The 18905-nt window shown below is 28.0% G+C and overlaps 1 protein-coding gene across 3 annotated transcripts in view; it reads right to left on the bottom strand.

Moving 5' to 3' along the window:
* The window catches only part of LOC100165056 (glutamate receptor ionotropic, kainate 2-like), a 229842-nt gene that overhangs the window by 82490 nt on the left and 128447 nt on the right, over positions 1 to 18905 (bottom strand). For all 3 annotated transcript variants that reach the window (XM_016806829.2, XM_029490475.1, XM_029490474.1), the window contains exon 2: positions 14177 to 14338. In XM_016806829.2, coding sequence (XP_016662318.1) covers positions 14177 to 14338 — 162 coding nt within the window. The remainder of the gene's footprint in view (positions 1 to 14176; positions 14339 to 18905) is intronic.

Here is an 18905-nt window from a genome sequence, read left to right on the forward strand (position 1 = left end):
TGAGTAGTAAAAATTATTCTCTTTTAGTATTTTAAATTATTCTTTTATAATTTAAATCAGTTAAAAGAATGATATTTACCAGCGTTTATTTAAAAGCGAAACTGTTCTAAAAGGAATATTGCAAACAATTCAAATGCAAATCTATGGTATTTTCTATTTTTTTTTTTTTTTTAGTAACATATTTTGCATTTAACACTAATGAATAAAGCAAATATTAAAAAAAAAAAAATGAAACAATGAGTATTTTCCCAGGGCTCCATTCATATTACGACTTCTATTTTATATAGTTTTCCCATAAATTTGGCACAATACCTATCTTGTATTATTTTTAATTTTTTAATTTTTTAATTTTTCATGATTTTTAGGTATAATACTGCAATACAGGATCATATACGTATTAGGATTTTCGGTGGTGTAAATTAAAATTATTTGCAATTTTCAATTCTCGGATGGTTATGACTCGACATCGGGCGATTTTCATAAAATATCTCGCGGACCATGATCGAACCAAACTACTCGATATTTTAAGTTTTTTTTAATACGTTTCTCTCGTACATTATGTTATAGTAATAAATAAAACAACGTGACGCGTATAATGTACAATTATGATTAATTTTGTTTTTTGATAAAGACTACAAGAAAATATATTATCCAAAAATAACGTTCAAAGTACAAACTACTATTGTTACTTATTTGCATAAATTGTGCTCTGAAAAAAATAGTACTGTCAAAAACAGCGTGTCAATTTTTTTTGTCGACCTTTATTAAAATGTTTCAATCGTTTTTACCACCTATACCTAAGACTTCCACCTACGTATTTTTTTTAGTAATACATCATTAATTACAAACTTATTTTTAAGTTTAAGCGATTGGATTGGCAAAAAAGAGTAGCACGCAAAGTGTCCATTACTCTATGAAATTAAAAATGAATGTCATCATTCGAAAATTAAATTAAATTAAAACAATCGGGAACTCATTCTGCTGGATAGAAGACGTCGAGAGTATATTTTCACTGAGTAGGTTAATATGTTTTGAATTCAATTTAAAATATAATTGTTTAGATACTAAAAACGATTTTAAGTGTACTCTGTCAGCCTATTCTTCTAATGATATTTTGTAATAAGTTTAAATTACTATTGGTATAACTAAGTTACTAGTTACCAGGTTGAACTGTTTTTTGACAAAATAAATCGCTCAAATAATACTAAAAAAAAAATGTTATAATTTTATTATTTTATATATTAATACTATCCGTTATTAACTTGTAAGTCAATACTGATCTACTATTGGACGGCGTGAATAGCAGATTCATTGTATAAATACCTTAAAAATAATTTAAACATTTTTAAAATATCATTGTCTATAGTAAGTATTAAATAAAAATAACATACGTTTTATAGTTAGGTATATTATATTTTTTAATTATCACAAAATAATTTTAAGAATTCTTACATTACAAAATAGTTCATAAATCTTATCAGTTTTGATGCATTTCATGAACATTTTAACTTCAAATGTTCATTAAAAATTATTGTAGAATTATGCTCAACTTTTTTTGGTTCTAGCAATAAATATTAGTAAGAACCCTTGAGTTAATTTTTTATGGTTTTCGACACAGCATACATTTTTTTAATCGGCATTTATAGAAAAAAAATATTTGTACCATGTATTGTTGTATATAGATTATACTAGTATTACAAAAATTTTAGTGAGGCACAACGATATCGTATTTTGATATTGATATCGGACCAATTTTACGGATATGACTAAATTATTGAATATTTTATCGATATCGATATCGAAATATGATATCATTTCGTTGCAATTTGAAATTCCTTTTTTCTATTTATATAAGTTTTGACAGTGAATCAATGTCAAAGAACGAATAAACGATAAGTAATACGATAAATCCCCTACATTAAACGTATATAGCTATATCAGTTGGATTTTTACAATTAGTCTTGTTTTTCAGCTAAATACTTATTAATTTTAAAAGTATGCATATTTTCAGGAAATAATTATACAAAACTCGGAGGTACCTATGGTAGTTTGAAAAGTAAACAAATAATAATGTACCTGTAATTTTAATTCAATATTTAATTTTTGTTCATAATAATATACTATGAACACTTTTTTAATGTAAACAGTATCAATTCCGAAAAAAAAAACCGTCAGTGAATTTTGTATTTAGTATTGCTTCACTATTGTTTTATACTTTTTTAGTTTTATAAATTTTATTAATATATCGGTTTTCGATATCGCGATATGATATCGATATAAATTAACTGATATCCATAACTGAAAATATATCGTTGTGCATCACTAAAATGTTTGGTGAAAATTTCATGTGAGTACATAAATTTAAATACGTTTTTGAATTACTACAAAATAAGAAAATCGATTTGGCGAAAACTTTGGGTAAATCCCATATGGGCCGTTTATCCCTAATTAATCCCAACATCTCATAGTTCCAACTAGATTCACTTTAATACCAATAAATAAATTTCAGTCTAAAAAAAACATTATTACTCTTCTAAAAAGTAATGTTCGACACTAAAAATTACACACATTACGATAGTTGTAAACAATTGCAAAAATTATCATTTGATTTTAGAAAAAAAGTATTTAATAGGTACAATATTTATGCTTTTATTTACATAGGTAGATTGTGTTTATTGTTTAAATAATCACTTCCATACAAATATTAAATCTTTGATAATATATTTTATTACAATGTTATGAATACTCTTATTTTCTAGTTAAAATATAGGTTTGAAAAAATAACTGACAGAATGCGGGACCATCTTAAGCGTCTGATTATGATTTAGATTTTGTGTTTTTTAAAAGATGAAATTCACTACTAGCAAATAATTACTCAAAGATATGATCAATAGATTCAAAATAACATTAATGTGTGTACCAATTGTTTTATACTATTTTGTAGATGTTCAAAGTATATTTAATGTCAAATTATTAGTGAATTAAGCTTATATTCTTTTATTTATTGTTTAATATGTTTATTATGTATCATGTATTTATGTACAATTTTCTTCTCTGACAATCAACTCTAAAGAATGCAATTAGGTACAAGTGATTATAATAATTATAGCCTGTATTATACACAGATTTAAGGGTTGATTATAATGTTGAGAACGCCATATTCATAGACGTATTATACGTTCTACACCACAGTGTAGCTTGTTAATCGAGTTAAAATCAACTACATTTTATGAAATTCGATTGATCATAATATAATATAATTTAATTGACTATCATTATAATAGTATTTTGGGATTATCAAAACCATTCGATCGATTAATATTTAATTATAGCATCACTTATGTTTGTGAAAGGTATGCACACGTATTATACATACTATATGCGGTAAAGAATCTACATACCGCTACAAGGAAGTATTTATAACTGACAAATATGTTATAATTCATAGGGTTGAAATATATTGTAAATATTAATGTTGGACTGAAGAAATAAATTATCAAATAATTCGATTGCTGATTTCGTTATTACTTTTTTTAAGTTTAAAATTTAATAGACTATTTTGTATTTTGATTTTTTTATCCATTTTGTGATATTGTGACATTTAATATTGATATACTTTGTTGATTATAATGATTTTATTTTATTTTATTTTTATTTTTGTTTATTTATTTTATAATAAATCGCAGCAACTGAGATTATTGAAATATATTTTCATTTTAACTTCGCTGATTTGTTAAATTTAAAAGAACATTTTAAATTTTAATGCCACTAAATATAATAATTATTATTAATATCCTTAATATTGCCACTTTTGTTTTAAATAAGCATTTTAAGTGTCATTACCCTAATAAAACAATTATAAATTACTTCCCTCTTAATTCAAACAATACGGTTTAATATAGTTTATTTTTGTTATGAATTTATAAGTGGAATACTTTTTTAAAATATTACCATCTCTAATGAACTTCTTTTGGTAATTGTTTAGTCTTATTTGTCGTATCATCAATTACATAATGTTCTTTTGTAACTTAAGTAAATCATGTACCTATCGTCGATAAAACAAATATACTCGTCAGTTACTACTGTTACAAATTTCATTATTTAGGTAGTTATAATGTAAATATGAGGGATTTTTAATTAAAATTTTAACTGGTTTGTAGATTGTTTTTCCATATTATAATAGTGCATTTACTAGTAAAATAGTGTGATAGTCACTTTTATTTTAAGCTAGCGGATTTCACGCACTTTGTTGCCCGTAAAAAATGACAACTTAAAAAAAAATGTGATTGTTCAACTCCTTTTGGGTGTAACTCGCTGCAGGAAGTTAAACTCGGCCACCCTGGTAGACAACCCGAATACGTCGAATCACGGACAAAGTACAACTCAGCTACCTTGGTAGGCAGTGTGTAAAAATTTGATTTGATGTATGCTTGTACATGATCTGCTCGATTAACTAATAGCAACCAATAAAGTAATAAATACAGATTTCTACTAATTATTTCTCCTATAACCAATACCAACTATTTACAAACAAAAATTGCCCTAGAAAATCTCAAAATCCCTGTTTGAGCACTTCCCCGGGTTGGATTTACTGGGTCCAATTGTGAAACTAAATCATCCCGGGAACCACTCAAACACACACAACAAATTTCATCAAAATTGGTCTAGCCGATAAATAACATATGGCCACATGGCCACATGGGCATACAGAAAAACAATTATTTATATATATATAAATCAAAAATAAAATATTCATGATATTATCGGGATAAAATATTAATGTTTTTGAAGTGTTTGTATTTCGCATCTAGAATAGTGAGATGGAAATGGATGTTTGACGTGTTTAGCGTTTGGTGTCAAAAATAGTGACAACTAAAAACGACTCACCCAGAAACATAAGTGCTTAGTTTCATTCAGTGGGTTAGAGCGGCGTTTCTCAACCTGGGGTCACATTGGTCAGAAATAATTAAACGCTGATGTAGAAAAATAACCTTTTGTTTGCATTGAAAATTAAAAATTAATACATAACGATAATGATAAAAAAGAAAAGTTAGTTTATAGTATAAATACGCTATAAAATATGAATAATAAAGTAGAGTTTAAATTAATGTGACATTTTATGTAATTTTATGTTCAAAAGTTTTTTTTATTTTAAGGGTTGAGGGAGGGATTGTGAAGTGGCTGATTTTATTTTTCACCTATTTTAGTGGTCGAAACGTTAAAAAGTTCGAAAAATGCTAGGTTAGAGGACTAGATTAACATATTTTATACTTTGCAGTTTTGCACTGATACACTGATACACTTGGACGAATCAATTAACACATGTTTTTGCAAATACTTACAACTAATGAATATTATGTATATATATAACCTCGTTTGGATTTCATTATTGAAGTAAAATTCTTTTTTCCGTTTGGCATTTCATTTTTAATACAGGATGATGTATACATTTTGTATACATAATGTGAAACATATACCTAGGAATATGTTGCATAACTTTAGACCTACGAAAATACCTATGGCTGAGAGACGTGTGTAAACATATTAGGTTATAGAGGTCGAATCACGGATAACGACTAATCGATCAGAGTGCATTTGCGTTCTAGGGCTTCTATAAGCATGGCCACAAGGCGCCGACGTAACCATTGTACCATACTTTAAGAAGACAATTTTGAAGAAAAAAAAGGAAATGAAAAATAAAGCGGCTCTTATTACTCAAGACGATCTACATTATAATATCATTTCATCTGCACACAAATATTGCGTGTTGCGCTATTCCATTTTTGTACGAAGTAGGTCATCACGACAACCGGACAAAATAACATAAACATGACAAAATAAATCTAACCGTAATGCGTACAACTCAAGTAGTGCCCAAAGTATGTACTCGGACAATAGATTATGGACATTTCTCGTATTTGATGGTGGTACATTAAGCTATTATGCAAGAAAAAAGTTCTAAATAAAACAAGGAAAATATTTTTAACCAAATAAAATACGCGATGGACAAACCGTACTATAATAATACGTGGAATTGGTTCGTAAACCGGACGATATAACCTACCTATTCATACTTACACAACAATAGTATAATGTGTACTTATTGTTCCACATTCAGTGCCAATTTTGTAATTTCCATATTGATGATATTATTAAACTCGTTTACCGGTAGATGAACGGTACACTCTGTTTGAAAACCACCTACACGTCAATGTACTGAAATTGCCTATTTACTACGCCGGCCAATAGGTATACATCATATTAAATAACATTTATATCGCAATTAATAATTATTAATGATATTATCGAGAGGGTAAGTAACAAAAAAGTTGTAATAATCGAAACTCTTAACGACACAGTTCACACAGTTTGTGTGACACGGCGTGCGTATCTAAGAGTCGTGTGAGAAAGGGGTCAAGGACGGCGGGCTAAGCGGTGGTTTGTACGAGTCTACAGGCTTGCCGGTTCTGGATACCGGGCCTCGATGATTTCTTGAAAGGATTTGGCTCTTGGTAATTTGGTAATTTTGAGTTGTAATGTAGGCTGAATATCCCTTGTGTTGTAAGCTGCAGCGTGACCATCGACCCTACACATATAAACCGGGCGTTGGTTGGAGGAAAGTGGTCCCGTAGTGGTACTCTTCGCTGTACACTATTATTGTTAATATCCGTATATCATTATTTTGGTTTATAATAAACGACGGGGTCGAAGCAATGTGAAAGCAGTTCCGTCCCCGGTTCTCGGTTAAAAAAAGTTTAGTTTTGTGTGTGCGTTTTAGACTTTAACAGTTATTTTTTAGAATAATATTTTGTACGCGTAAACTATTCAATACGATCAGCTCTTTAAGCATTTATATTAACCTGATGAATCTCGAAACTTACGAAAACGATTTAGCTACACAATACTTAAACTGATTTAATTCAACTCCAAACATAATTATTATAGTATCATGATATTATGAAGAAACACCATATTCAACACCACATCCAAGTACATGTTTAAAATACATTTTGTAAAAATTTAATAAAAAATGTTTATGATAAATCTATTATATTATATAACTTTGTTGTATTTATGATGACGGCGTGTTATTATATGTTTTCGTGTAATAAGTCTAGATACATTTTAGACTTGTTTTTCTTTAATTATTTTGGTATTTACACATTTATTTTAAATTATTTAATCACTGTTGTGTTTGTGACGTTGTTTTGAACGGATTTTCTACTATTTTGGTTATATCCAGAGATAGGTGCGATTGTATTTAACGTTATGAAAATAAGATTATGCAAAGTCGTTGGCATATTGTTAAATAGAGCTTTGGTCGTATCATATGCATCGGTTTTATAAAACACAGAGTTTATGATAGATTGTGATTTATGGAATTCAGTATTTTAATTTCTTACCGTATTTGATCTTTAAGTTGTAAGTTAATCAATAAATAAGGGTTTATGAGAACGGGAAGAGGTCTAATTTATGGGTTATAATTGAAGCTTTCAAATATTTTTCTTATTATTAATCAATTTACTTAATTTGTATTGCATGTGTTTACTGAGACTGTAATTTATTTAATCATGCATAATTTTAAGTAGATATTTTTGCTTACCTGTATATTACTTTTCAATCAACAAATCAACTTATATTTACATATATTATTATTTATAATAATATAAGTACCTAAATTTAAATGGAAAATAAAAAAAACTTCAATATATTATTTATCATAAATGTAATATCACTAATATATATTATATATTATAGTGATATATGCCAATTAAGTTTAATTTTAAGTTTTTAATAGGTATTATAACAGTTAGATTATTCACCCATTTTTAAGAACTTGTAAGCAAAATCAATGAGGAAAGAACAATTAAATTTACAAGATTGAATTATAATAGCGGTCGATGAATTACTCACAAGCCACCTCAGCTATAAAGGATTTTCATAAAAACTAACAGTAGTTGTTGATGTTTTGAAAAATAGTTAGAATCCATACAAAAAGTTACCATAATATATGAATTAACTAACTTAATCGCTATAAAAAAATTAAACAAAAAGTTTTTTATGGTATTATTTTTATTAGTAATATTGAGTTTTGATTCGTATAATAATATATTTTGTATAGAATATCTGATATTCTTATATGAATAATATTTGATTGTATAAATAAAATCGTATATACTCACGTATAATATTGTATGCATATTTTACGATACGACATAAACAAATCCAATAGTTAGTCATAAAAAGTAATCACGAGGAAATGTATTTCATGTTCTTTATATTATATAATATAATCCATACATAATATTTTATATTTGTTTAACTCCAGAACTCGCGTGTTATGCCGAATAAAAACATTGCAATAAAACTCAATTAATTTTAGTATAATATATATTATATATATATATGATATTTTTCATATTTGTCGTATCAATATCTTGTTGAACCCGAGTACATTTTTCTCGTAAGAATTTTGATTTCATAATCCTCTGGGTATTTTAATAACATAATATTATAATGCATTAAATTATCTGTTGGTAAAACTATAACTATAGAAATTAAGCAAAAACATTAATATTGAACTTATTTCAACACGCAAGTAGAACAATAATTCAATATTGATTTTGGGACATTTTTTTTTTTATAAATAATATGTTTTCGGGCTTAGATATTTTATTTTTCCAACCGATTTTTCAAAATATACGTTTTCATTGTCATTGTTACTTATTAACAAAAACATATTTATGAATCGTAGATTTTCCTTGTAGAGGAAAAATATCGAGTAGTGTGCTGTGTTTTACTGATTTACTAACTTATACTATATAAATATCTCTCTCCGATCGTATCCCGTAAAATATGGCTTACGATGACAACATTTGAGTGGGTATAAGTTTTTTTTTTTGAAATTATATTACATTACATTAAACGGAAACGCGTGTAGTGCACGAGATGAACAAATGAAGTTTTATTAAATGAGATTACTAAGCGAAAAACAGTATTAAAATATGAAGTTAAGATTCCACGAAATATAATGGTTTGTATAATATGTACTCGCTGGGAATTGCACAAATATGGTTGTTATTATTGCTCATCTCTTATGGTTGTTGTTGTTATTATTAGATTGTGTGTGGTAACGAAAATCTAGAATATTCTTTTTCGTCATGATATTGTATGTTTTTATAGCGGTCGTGTAACACAATATATCCAGATTTATTACAATAAAACTTATTATACAAGGGCCGGTAAGTATAGGTATACCTATGTTATAATAATATACAAATTTAAACAAATCACATACGTAATACATAATATTAAGTAATATCTAGTAACACATGACGTCCATAATATATTTGCGGTCATCCGATTTCAATATTGGTTCGTCGAGATCGATTTCAGTGGACTAGACGTCGTTTCCTTATCTTAATAAGGACACTTTTATTTAGCAAAGTTTGTGTGGACCCCCATGATGTATATATAATACTGTTTTCAAAACGATTAACGTTTACGACTTGTGTTACATTATATAATATTGTAATATCAGAGGCGGACTTATCATTTTTCCGCCCCTAGGCATTACAACACTAGCGCCGCGTACATTGGCGTGCTTCCGCGGGGAGGGGGGGAGTAATGTTTCATGGACTAAAATAAAACTGTAAAAATTGTATTTAGGTATTTTTACATTTATACATACCATCCAAACAAATAAATATTAATACATTTTTGCATAGGTACATTTGTATTTTGTACACTAATTGTACAATTATTAAACCATTTGCGCCTTGATTTATGTGTAGCAAAATTATCTATGATTAAGTGGTGAGCGCTCTAGTCTCTATATTCTATAATCGTAATCGATTAGCAAATTTCTGAGCAGTATGTTGCTTGCACTATACAGGAGACGGGCGACAATCTTTTATCTATGGGTGACAGTGCCAGCGTCGCGCGTCGTCGCAATATTTATTATTATTAATTACTTTATCAAGACACCTGATTTCCAGAATTAATTCCAGTATTATAATTGCAGTGCCGGGTGCGGGGTGAGGCGGGTCATTCCAGTAAGCACTGAGCGAGCTGTCCCCCACCTAGCTAGTAGAGCGGCTATACACAATGTAGTAATGTACCCGGCGGCCCGAGGCAATATATTTGACTGTCTTGGCTGGCGTTTTGCGCATGCGCCATTCACAATATTGTACGTGTTTACACCGCACACCCGTATACCATCTCCCTATGCATTAACACAGGCAACGCCGGCAACTGCCTCGTCGAGTGTCGATGTCGAACCTATAGCGGTGGCGGCGCGGCGCGGCACGCGCTGGTCGCAGGATTAAACTCAATCGGCAAGGTCATTATAGCTTATAAATTAAAACGTTACTGCGACGTGACTACGTGAGCCATTCTCCAGTTTCATGCAAGTTGTATACGAAAAAAAATTAATATAAAATTTAGAAATATAGAATTATGAAATTATGGAAAACTAAAAAGTAAAAATTAACTAAAAAATTGCGCCCCAAAAAATATTGCGCCCTAGGCCAGTGCCTTGGTGGCCTATGGGTAAATCCGCCCCTGTATAATATAGTAAAACACATTTTCACGGAATACAGATCCTAAGAAGAAGCAAGACTAGTGCACAAATTAAGACAAAACTTATTCGAGATGTGATTCGTGATATAATATTATTTTACTATAAGGCATTACAGCTAGTATGGGTAAAATTAATTTTTGCTGAAAAAAATGCATTTGAAAATGTCATTGTATCATTGTGTCATAATCATATATTTCAAAAGTTTTAAGTAGGTACCCACAAAGAATATTTTTAAACTACAATAAAATAACTAAAATCATTATTCTTAACTTAAATATCTAATTATGTCCAAATGTCGTCCATTTATAGAAAAAAAACCTAATAAAATCGAAATTTTATAGCGCCTATATTACGAAAGCGTAGAAAAACCAACTAAACAACTACATCTCGTTCACACAACATAATTTTTCGATTGATTGAAAACATTTTTTTATTGAAACTAGATATTTTCACGTTTTCACGACAAAACGTTATTATTTATAGATAAATAAATCTCCGTTAACTGGTCCGTTTACCTGTGTTCGATTATACATATAATATACATATATCAATCTATACTTTTTCCTCTAAAAGAAAGTATACAATTTTCTCGTGTGGAATAGGGTGTAAAATATTTATTTCAATGAAGTATAATATTCACTATATAAATGTTCAATGTAATTTGTTTGATAATAATATTGGTGTATAATAGTTGTGAGAAATAAAGTACATTATGTTACGTACAGATGGGTCATGTGTAATATATATATATATACCGTACGAACGACAGGTGTAACCCATAATCATACTATTATAAAAATACAAATCACCTTCAGTCAAATATATATATATATATATATATATATATTATATATATTAAATATATGTATATGTGATTAAGGGTGATTTGTATTTTTATAATAGTATAATTTTGGGTTACAGCTGTAGATTATACCTACTTGAACTATGTATAACAGTTACTTCAAGATAAGCAACAATTCACTTTTAATAGAAGGTTATAAAAGAACACCATTCACAATTATTTAAAACATAAAATGAAAAAGTGGGTAAGTGAGTACCGCTCTGCTGTACATAAGGTGTCTAGAGAGTCATTGCAATGGATGTTTTAATTTGAATTCAATTATACAATGATTTAATTTAAATCATTGTATACGAAAAACGATTCTGAGCGAAGATGGTCGTCAGCCTTTTTCAACTAAATACCTACATTAAAATAAGAATAACTAATTATAATGAAAAAGTAACACAAACCAAAATTCAGTAAAAATATGATACAATAGCAAATTGTACAAATAACACAATTTTAGATTATAGGTACAACAAACAAAATTAATCAATATGAAATGTAAGATGTTTAGATTTCCCAAATTAACTTTATACAATTTAAAATAGTTTTTTTTTTTAATAATTATCTTACAGTTATTTAACGTTATATAATCAGCTGCTCAATCTAACGGGTGTATTTTTTTTAACGATACAAGTAAATGATTTGGCCGCATCTCCAAAACCAACCTTAGGGTCCGAATTTTGTGTCACTAAGTCACACCAGTTCGTCGTAGATAGGTACTTGAAACTTCAACAATGCATCATACGGTAACAATATTATTCAAAATCGTCTCGCTAAATCTATTAGATGACAGTTATTAGATTTGGTGGGACGGAATGCGGTAAAATATGGTTAATCAAACTAGAAGTATAGACCTTATAGGATTGTAAAGGTAAGTAAGCGAATGGTCACTAAATTCCCGAGGCTATTTATTGTCGTCGGCGGCGGAAAATTTACATTAAACAACTGGCTGAACGGCAGAGTAAATCTCGTATCCGGAATCCACGCCACGTCCGCAGGAAATCTTTTGTATAAGACCACAACTATTCAACATTTTGTATAAATAAATGTAAACTTGTTTATAATATATATATATATATATATATATATTATATATAAAAAAGAACGTACTATATACATTAACTGTAATAACGTGCGGGTATTTCGGTAGATTCGAATGATTTATGTGAAGTTCCACTTACTCGCCTCCTACCATTATATCGTTTCACATTCATACGGCTTTATTCGTGACCTATTACTACAGACACACACCCACACATACACATTCATATATCTCAGCTCACTGTCCAGAATATACTCGTCTCCGACCAATGCAACCATTCATATCGTGTATACTGCGTGTTGGTGACTGATAAAAAAAAAATCATATTAAGACATACACTGCACGACGATCTTTCGTGTTTTGGCAATAAATTTTCTTGACTATGTATCATAGTCGTGTTCATGTTGAACTCGTTTATAGGTAGGTAGGTAGACTTTTTTTTGATTTAATTTCGTTCAGTTAAAATGTAATAGTAATCTAATGTAAAACGATTATCGACTTATCGCTGTCGTGGATATAACTATATAAGTATTATTTGCATATACAATGAAGTAATATCGGTTAGAACTTAAATATGACAATAATACGCTTTGATAATATTACTTTAGTTTAACACTACATTGTATTCCACGAGATATCGGTATTCGGGAATTATATTGTTATTTAATGTTGTGAAAATCCAAAACATATTTTAACATTCATATGTTTTTGGCTAGGTATAACTTTTTTTTTCTAACCGATCATCACTATAGAAAAGAGAACAATCAATTATTATTTTAAAAATCAATCTATAATAGCATCATACTAGATAATTTTTCCCTCCACTATACCCAAAAATATATTTATATTATACCTAAGCTTTCCTCGCAGAGGAAAAATATCTAGTAGCATGTTACATTATCTAGAGAGGGATTTCATTATTTTTTCTAGTCTATCGATTATATAATAAGTTGATCAACAGTTATTGGAATAAACATACGTTATGTTCTTTGCACATTAACCAACAGATGAACAGACGATATCTTGCAGTTTAATCAAATTCACTCATGCATCTTCAGTTTGTTAAGTTCTGATGATATAAGTAATAATCGTAGAAAAAATTGTATCATAATATAAAATTTTGATGAAAATAATTAAATTTTGACAAATTACAACTTATTTCAAAGATGTTTATAACGTGTTTATTATTTGCAATGGTTTTATAATAAATATAATTTCAAGTAGGTAGTAGGTATTTCGAATATATGAAACCATAGTAACTATAATATTATCACGTATAAATGGACATTTATTTGCTGTACTATTCTCATATCTAGCTATATATACCTACGCGATTTCTATGATAGCCAATAAGTCGTCATAATTGCGTTTCGTTCTATCTGAAAACTAGTACCATCCTCAGCAGAATCACATAATTAACTATAATATACATACTATTTAATTAGTTTGTCATACGAAATCGACCGAAATATTTAATGAATACTACACAATGTCTTTATATTGAATATTTTAGTAAACATTACTATATATAATTTATATAATTCGTTCGGTTCGTAAAATTAATAATATAATCGATATAAAAAGCATCTCCGTTCTAAACTATATAAACTACACAGATAATAATGTAATATAGTATGTTCTTAACATTTTTATTTTTTTTCAAATATAAATAAATTTAAGATATTTTGTAACCAGTCGTACTTACCTTTTTTAGAAGCTTTGAAGCTGTCATGTGGAGAGACATATTCAATATCGTATACAAGCGTTGTGTTTGGCAAAATTGCTTTATCTTTATTTATCCTGTATACAGCGTATTTGAATGCTACCTCCGTGGTACTGTCTTTGTCTTCTTGAGTGAAAATTGCCCCTGAAAAACCATTATGTCAAAAGGGTTATAAAAAATATGGCAATGTAGTAGGTACTATTTCTATATATATATTCGTCGTTTCACAGAAGTTAAAGGGCCTCTCAAACAGATTCCATTGTAGGTACAATGGGAATTAATCATAAGATTAGGACGTCTAACGTATTTTCTATGGTTGTGTATTTGAGTGTTCGAATTTTCCGTTAATCAACCATTAGACTAGTAAGTTATGGATAAAGAGAGAAAAATATGTAAATTATTTAAATAGCATAAAAACCGAATGGAAATCGAATAACAGACTAAAGATTATCATGTCGAATTTGTGAATAGTAGTGTTCGGTTTGAGTAAGATTAAAATAGAGGTCCACTGAGAAAAGTGAAATAAATAATTACGTGTGATTTTTTTTTAAATTATGTTTTTCACCGCTCGATCCTTATAAATATGATCTATGGTTTTAATGTCCACTAAACCCTTAAAGTAGATTCATAGTATACCCTTATAACAACATTGAACCACATAATGAGACTATAATTCAACTGTTGAACATACAATAAACGCTCAAATGTCGTAAAATTACCATAATGTGTATTTTTATCTTTTGCCTACACCATTATAGTATTACAAACTTGATTCAACAAGTTCTTTATTTTTTACTTCATCAAAGTCTTAACGGTTTTTTATTTTTCCTATTACATATAATGTAATTATTTGTGTGATATATTGAATATATTAATATACTATGTAAGGGGCCATCTATTGCACTGTCGGCCATTTTCATTGAATATTTCAATCATAAAAGTTTATAATATTCTCATAAAATAGTTTATTGGTTTTATCAAAAAAAAAAAATTGTTTTCAATAATATGTTTTTATAAAAAATGTTTAAGGTATTTGAAAACTAGATGCAAGTTCAGAACAAAACTCTTTAGTTTTTAATACATTATTGAAATTATAAATCAATAAAATTATCATATTATAATATAAGAATTTAAATATGGTAATTTTAAAATAGTTTTACATTTTAATATAGGTACAGATATAAATAAAAATAACAAAAATCATTATAATTTTTTAATAATTATTTGTGTTACTCTAAAATTAGTATAAACCAAAAATCCAAACATGAGAATTGAAAAATGTGAATAAAAATTAAATATTAACACTATTGTAAGCTTTAATATCAATTATTAATAACAATTAGTAAAATATTTTCGTTTAATTTTTAGTCGGCTGAGTTGAGTATGCGTGTTAGAGATTATGATGATAATATATAGAGTCTAAAATACTTGTTTTTCAATGTCAGCTTTGATAGGTTGAATGCATTACAAAGTCAACATAAATGTTTGTTTCGAATTTTCACAGACGGAAATCTGAAAGTTAAGTTAATGCTACAAAACTACATCGATTCATAAATCATAAAGCAGACGCCCGAAATCATAAGACCCTTTTTAGTTCGTGTACATAACGCTTAAAACCATTATTCAACCGTTTATACGGTCGGTAACAAAGGGGAATTTCTTTTGCTATTTTCGAAGACTATTTTAAGTACCTACGAGCTAGTATACAGAGTGTTGAATAATAATATGTTTATTACGTAGTTGGACTGATCTACATGTTGAATGAGTGTCTCATATTATGGTCGATGTTGCACAATATATCAGCATCAGAATGAAAACAATTTGAATATTTCATTCAAGTTGAAGAAAAAATATAACTTCCGAAAAAAAGGCTATGTTTTCAGACTAATCACCCACCCAATTTTAGTTATAGCTATAGGTACTTACGGAACATCGCGTTGTATCAACTTAATACGTCATTCTTAATTATTATGTTATTTTTGCTATAATTATTTTAAAAATATTGTTGTTCAAAATAATTAAATTTTGGTTTCCCGAAAAATTGAGATTTTTTTCTGCAGTTACTTAAATAATATTCTGTTTTGACTATAGATTTACCTTTGACAATGTGAGAATGATTGATTGTTTCTTACGAATATAATGTATTTTATTACATGTTTATGTTTTAAAATGTCATCATTGGTATAGCTATAAACAACAGTACCTATTATAATATTACGTTGATGTTTAAATACACCATACCAGTAATACGAGAAGAAAAATAATGTCTATTATCTATTTACATCGCCCGCTTAAGATCGTAACTTTTATTCAGATGTATTAGTACATAAGTATTACATAAGTAATTTATATTTAATTAACCTATTTGGACATTTAAAATTAAAATTAATGTTAATTTTCTATTTTCGATAGGTCATATATTTTGTTATGTACTTGTGGTTGACTGTGATTATTTTTTTTCTTTATATCCAATGATTTGAATAGCTTAAACAGCGGGTACTATAACTGGTATCTTTTAAAATAATTGAATTTATTTTTTTTTCAGGTAGTTAAAATTAATTTTAATCAACATCAGGCTGATTCTCCAAGTATACTCAATAAGTATATTTATTTTGAATCAATATAATATTTGTATATTAAACATTTTACAGGGTTATTCGCCAACGATTCTCACCATTTTATTAAAAATATAATAACTATTCAAATTTTAATTTTTAGAATTTTTATGCATTATCGAACACCATTTCATAGTTTTTGTACCTATGCTATTTAAGGATTAAGTCCTGTGCTGATTCAAGCTTAATTTTGTTCAATGAGAACTGCCGTTTTCTACTGTATATTTTTAAGCATAAGATTTTTTTTTTTTAATAAGGATGTATATTAATCATAATGTGAACGAGTAGTAACTAAGTTATTTATATTTAAAATTATTAATTATTATAATACCTATTGAAAAAATAATTTCATCATTTATATTGTTTCTCTTTAATCTGTATCATACTCATGATTAGTAAAATCTCAATATTAGGTAATCATTGCATTTTCGTATCCGTAACATCATATATTATTATTATTATTTATATACTTTATATTTGCTTTCCACATCTGAAAATATTGTAAACATATCGTCGGAAGCATTTTTGGTTTTATTTTTAATTTTGTTGTTTTTTTTTATAAAATAGAAAAATATATTCTTTGAAATTTAAATTAGTTTTATTGCTGATTCATCTGTTAAACAGATAATTTTTCACACTGTATACACGATAAAGATAATGAATAAAACACAAGTTAATTAAATACATTTTAGTAACAAATTATTAATTACAGTTTTTTTTATGGGTAATGTGTATACAATAACAATTACAGAGTGCATTTAAGGAGATAAGTATAGAACCTAACGCTTTACACTATCTAGAATAACAATCGAGGTCATTTTATCAAGTTAAGCAATCTTAAGTTTAATTAATTTTCATAAATTACTTCAAATAGTCTGCAAAAAAAGCAAGTAACTGAATTCGAGAAATAGATTGGTGTACCTATACGGTTATACTACTGATTTTCAATGCAAACAAAAGTGGTTACAAATTATAGTTGTGAGGTACGTCAAACGAAGCCATAATTAATACGTTTGATTTGACAAAAAAACGACGACCTTACTGCAGCTGTCCATAATTTAAAATGTATACAGTCATCCAGATCTCAGGTACAGAGTTAAACTCACCTACTCTGATTGTTCCTAATACTATTTAAGTTAAATTTTTTTTTTTCTAACAACGACATCAACTACAATAAGTAAATAAATCTGGAAAACATACAATTATAAAAGTGGAATATATAAATATTCTTATTGATGCAAATACGCATAAGTTATAAGTTATAACCAATTGAGTATTCTTTCCATTAAGTTTTCGATAAAAAAAACCAATATATTATTTTAATAATTGTAACCCAAATAAAATAAATATAATAGAAATAGAAAATATAATTATTACACTATTTTAAAGTGAATTGAACATCAGAGTGTACTAAAGTGGTGGGGGGGGGGGGGGGGTAGAGAAAAAAGTGTTGGTATAATAAATAATCTAAATCTACTGAGTAGTGAAAGTGGGATTTATCAAATGAAAAGTATTAAATTTGAGTTGGCCGTGACACTGCAGTAGATGAAAGAGAAGATTACGTAACTTTTCCAAGTCTTAAATATCTGTCGTTGCCAACGTTGTAAAGATATTCCTAATTGTAGTAATGGAGTTATTGGACTTATTTCTGTATATATAATAATATCTTTGGCGACTAGTCTAAGTGTATTTCTGAATACTTTGCCAGCACTTATAAATTACAATGAGTTTTTAATAAGTGCATAATACATATTTACCAGAGTCCTCGTCACATATTTAGGTTGCCTATAATCGTTTGTTCAATACTCGACTTATTGATTACATTAACACAATTTATCAGTTTGGCTATACTCGTTGACTCAACCTAACACATAAATCAATAGTTATAATTTTTATTTTAATAATAGTCAATATTTATAATAAATATCAGGGTTGGCAAAAACCTATTATAACCATCGCACTATGTCCATATAAATCAATATAAATTTGATGATTTATCAAGGAGATTGTAACTTAACATAGGGATACAATAGCATTACTTTGTCTGTCTCTGTCGCTCACATGTTGGCTTCAATGTATTACACATAAAACAGCTT

This window comes from Acyrthosiphon pisum, chromosome A2, assembly GCF_005508785.2.
Source record: "Acyrthosiphon pisum isolate AL4f chromosome A2, pea_aphid_22Mar2018_4r6ur, whole genome shotgun sequence".
Taxonomy (NCBI): domain Eukaryota; kingdom Metazoa; phylum Arthropoda; class Insecta; order Hemiptera; family Aphididae; genus Acyrthosiphon; species Acyrthosiphon pisum.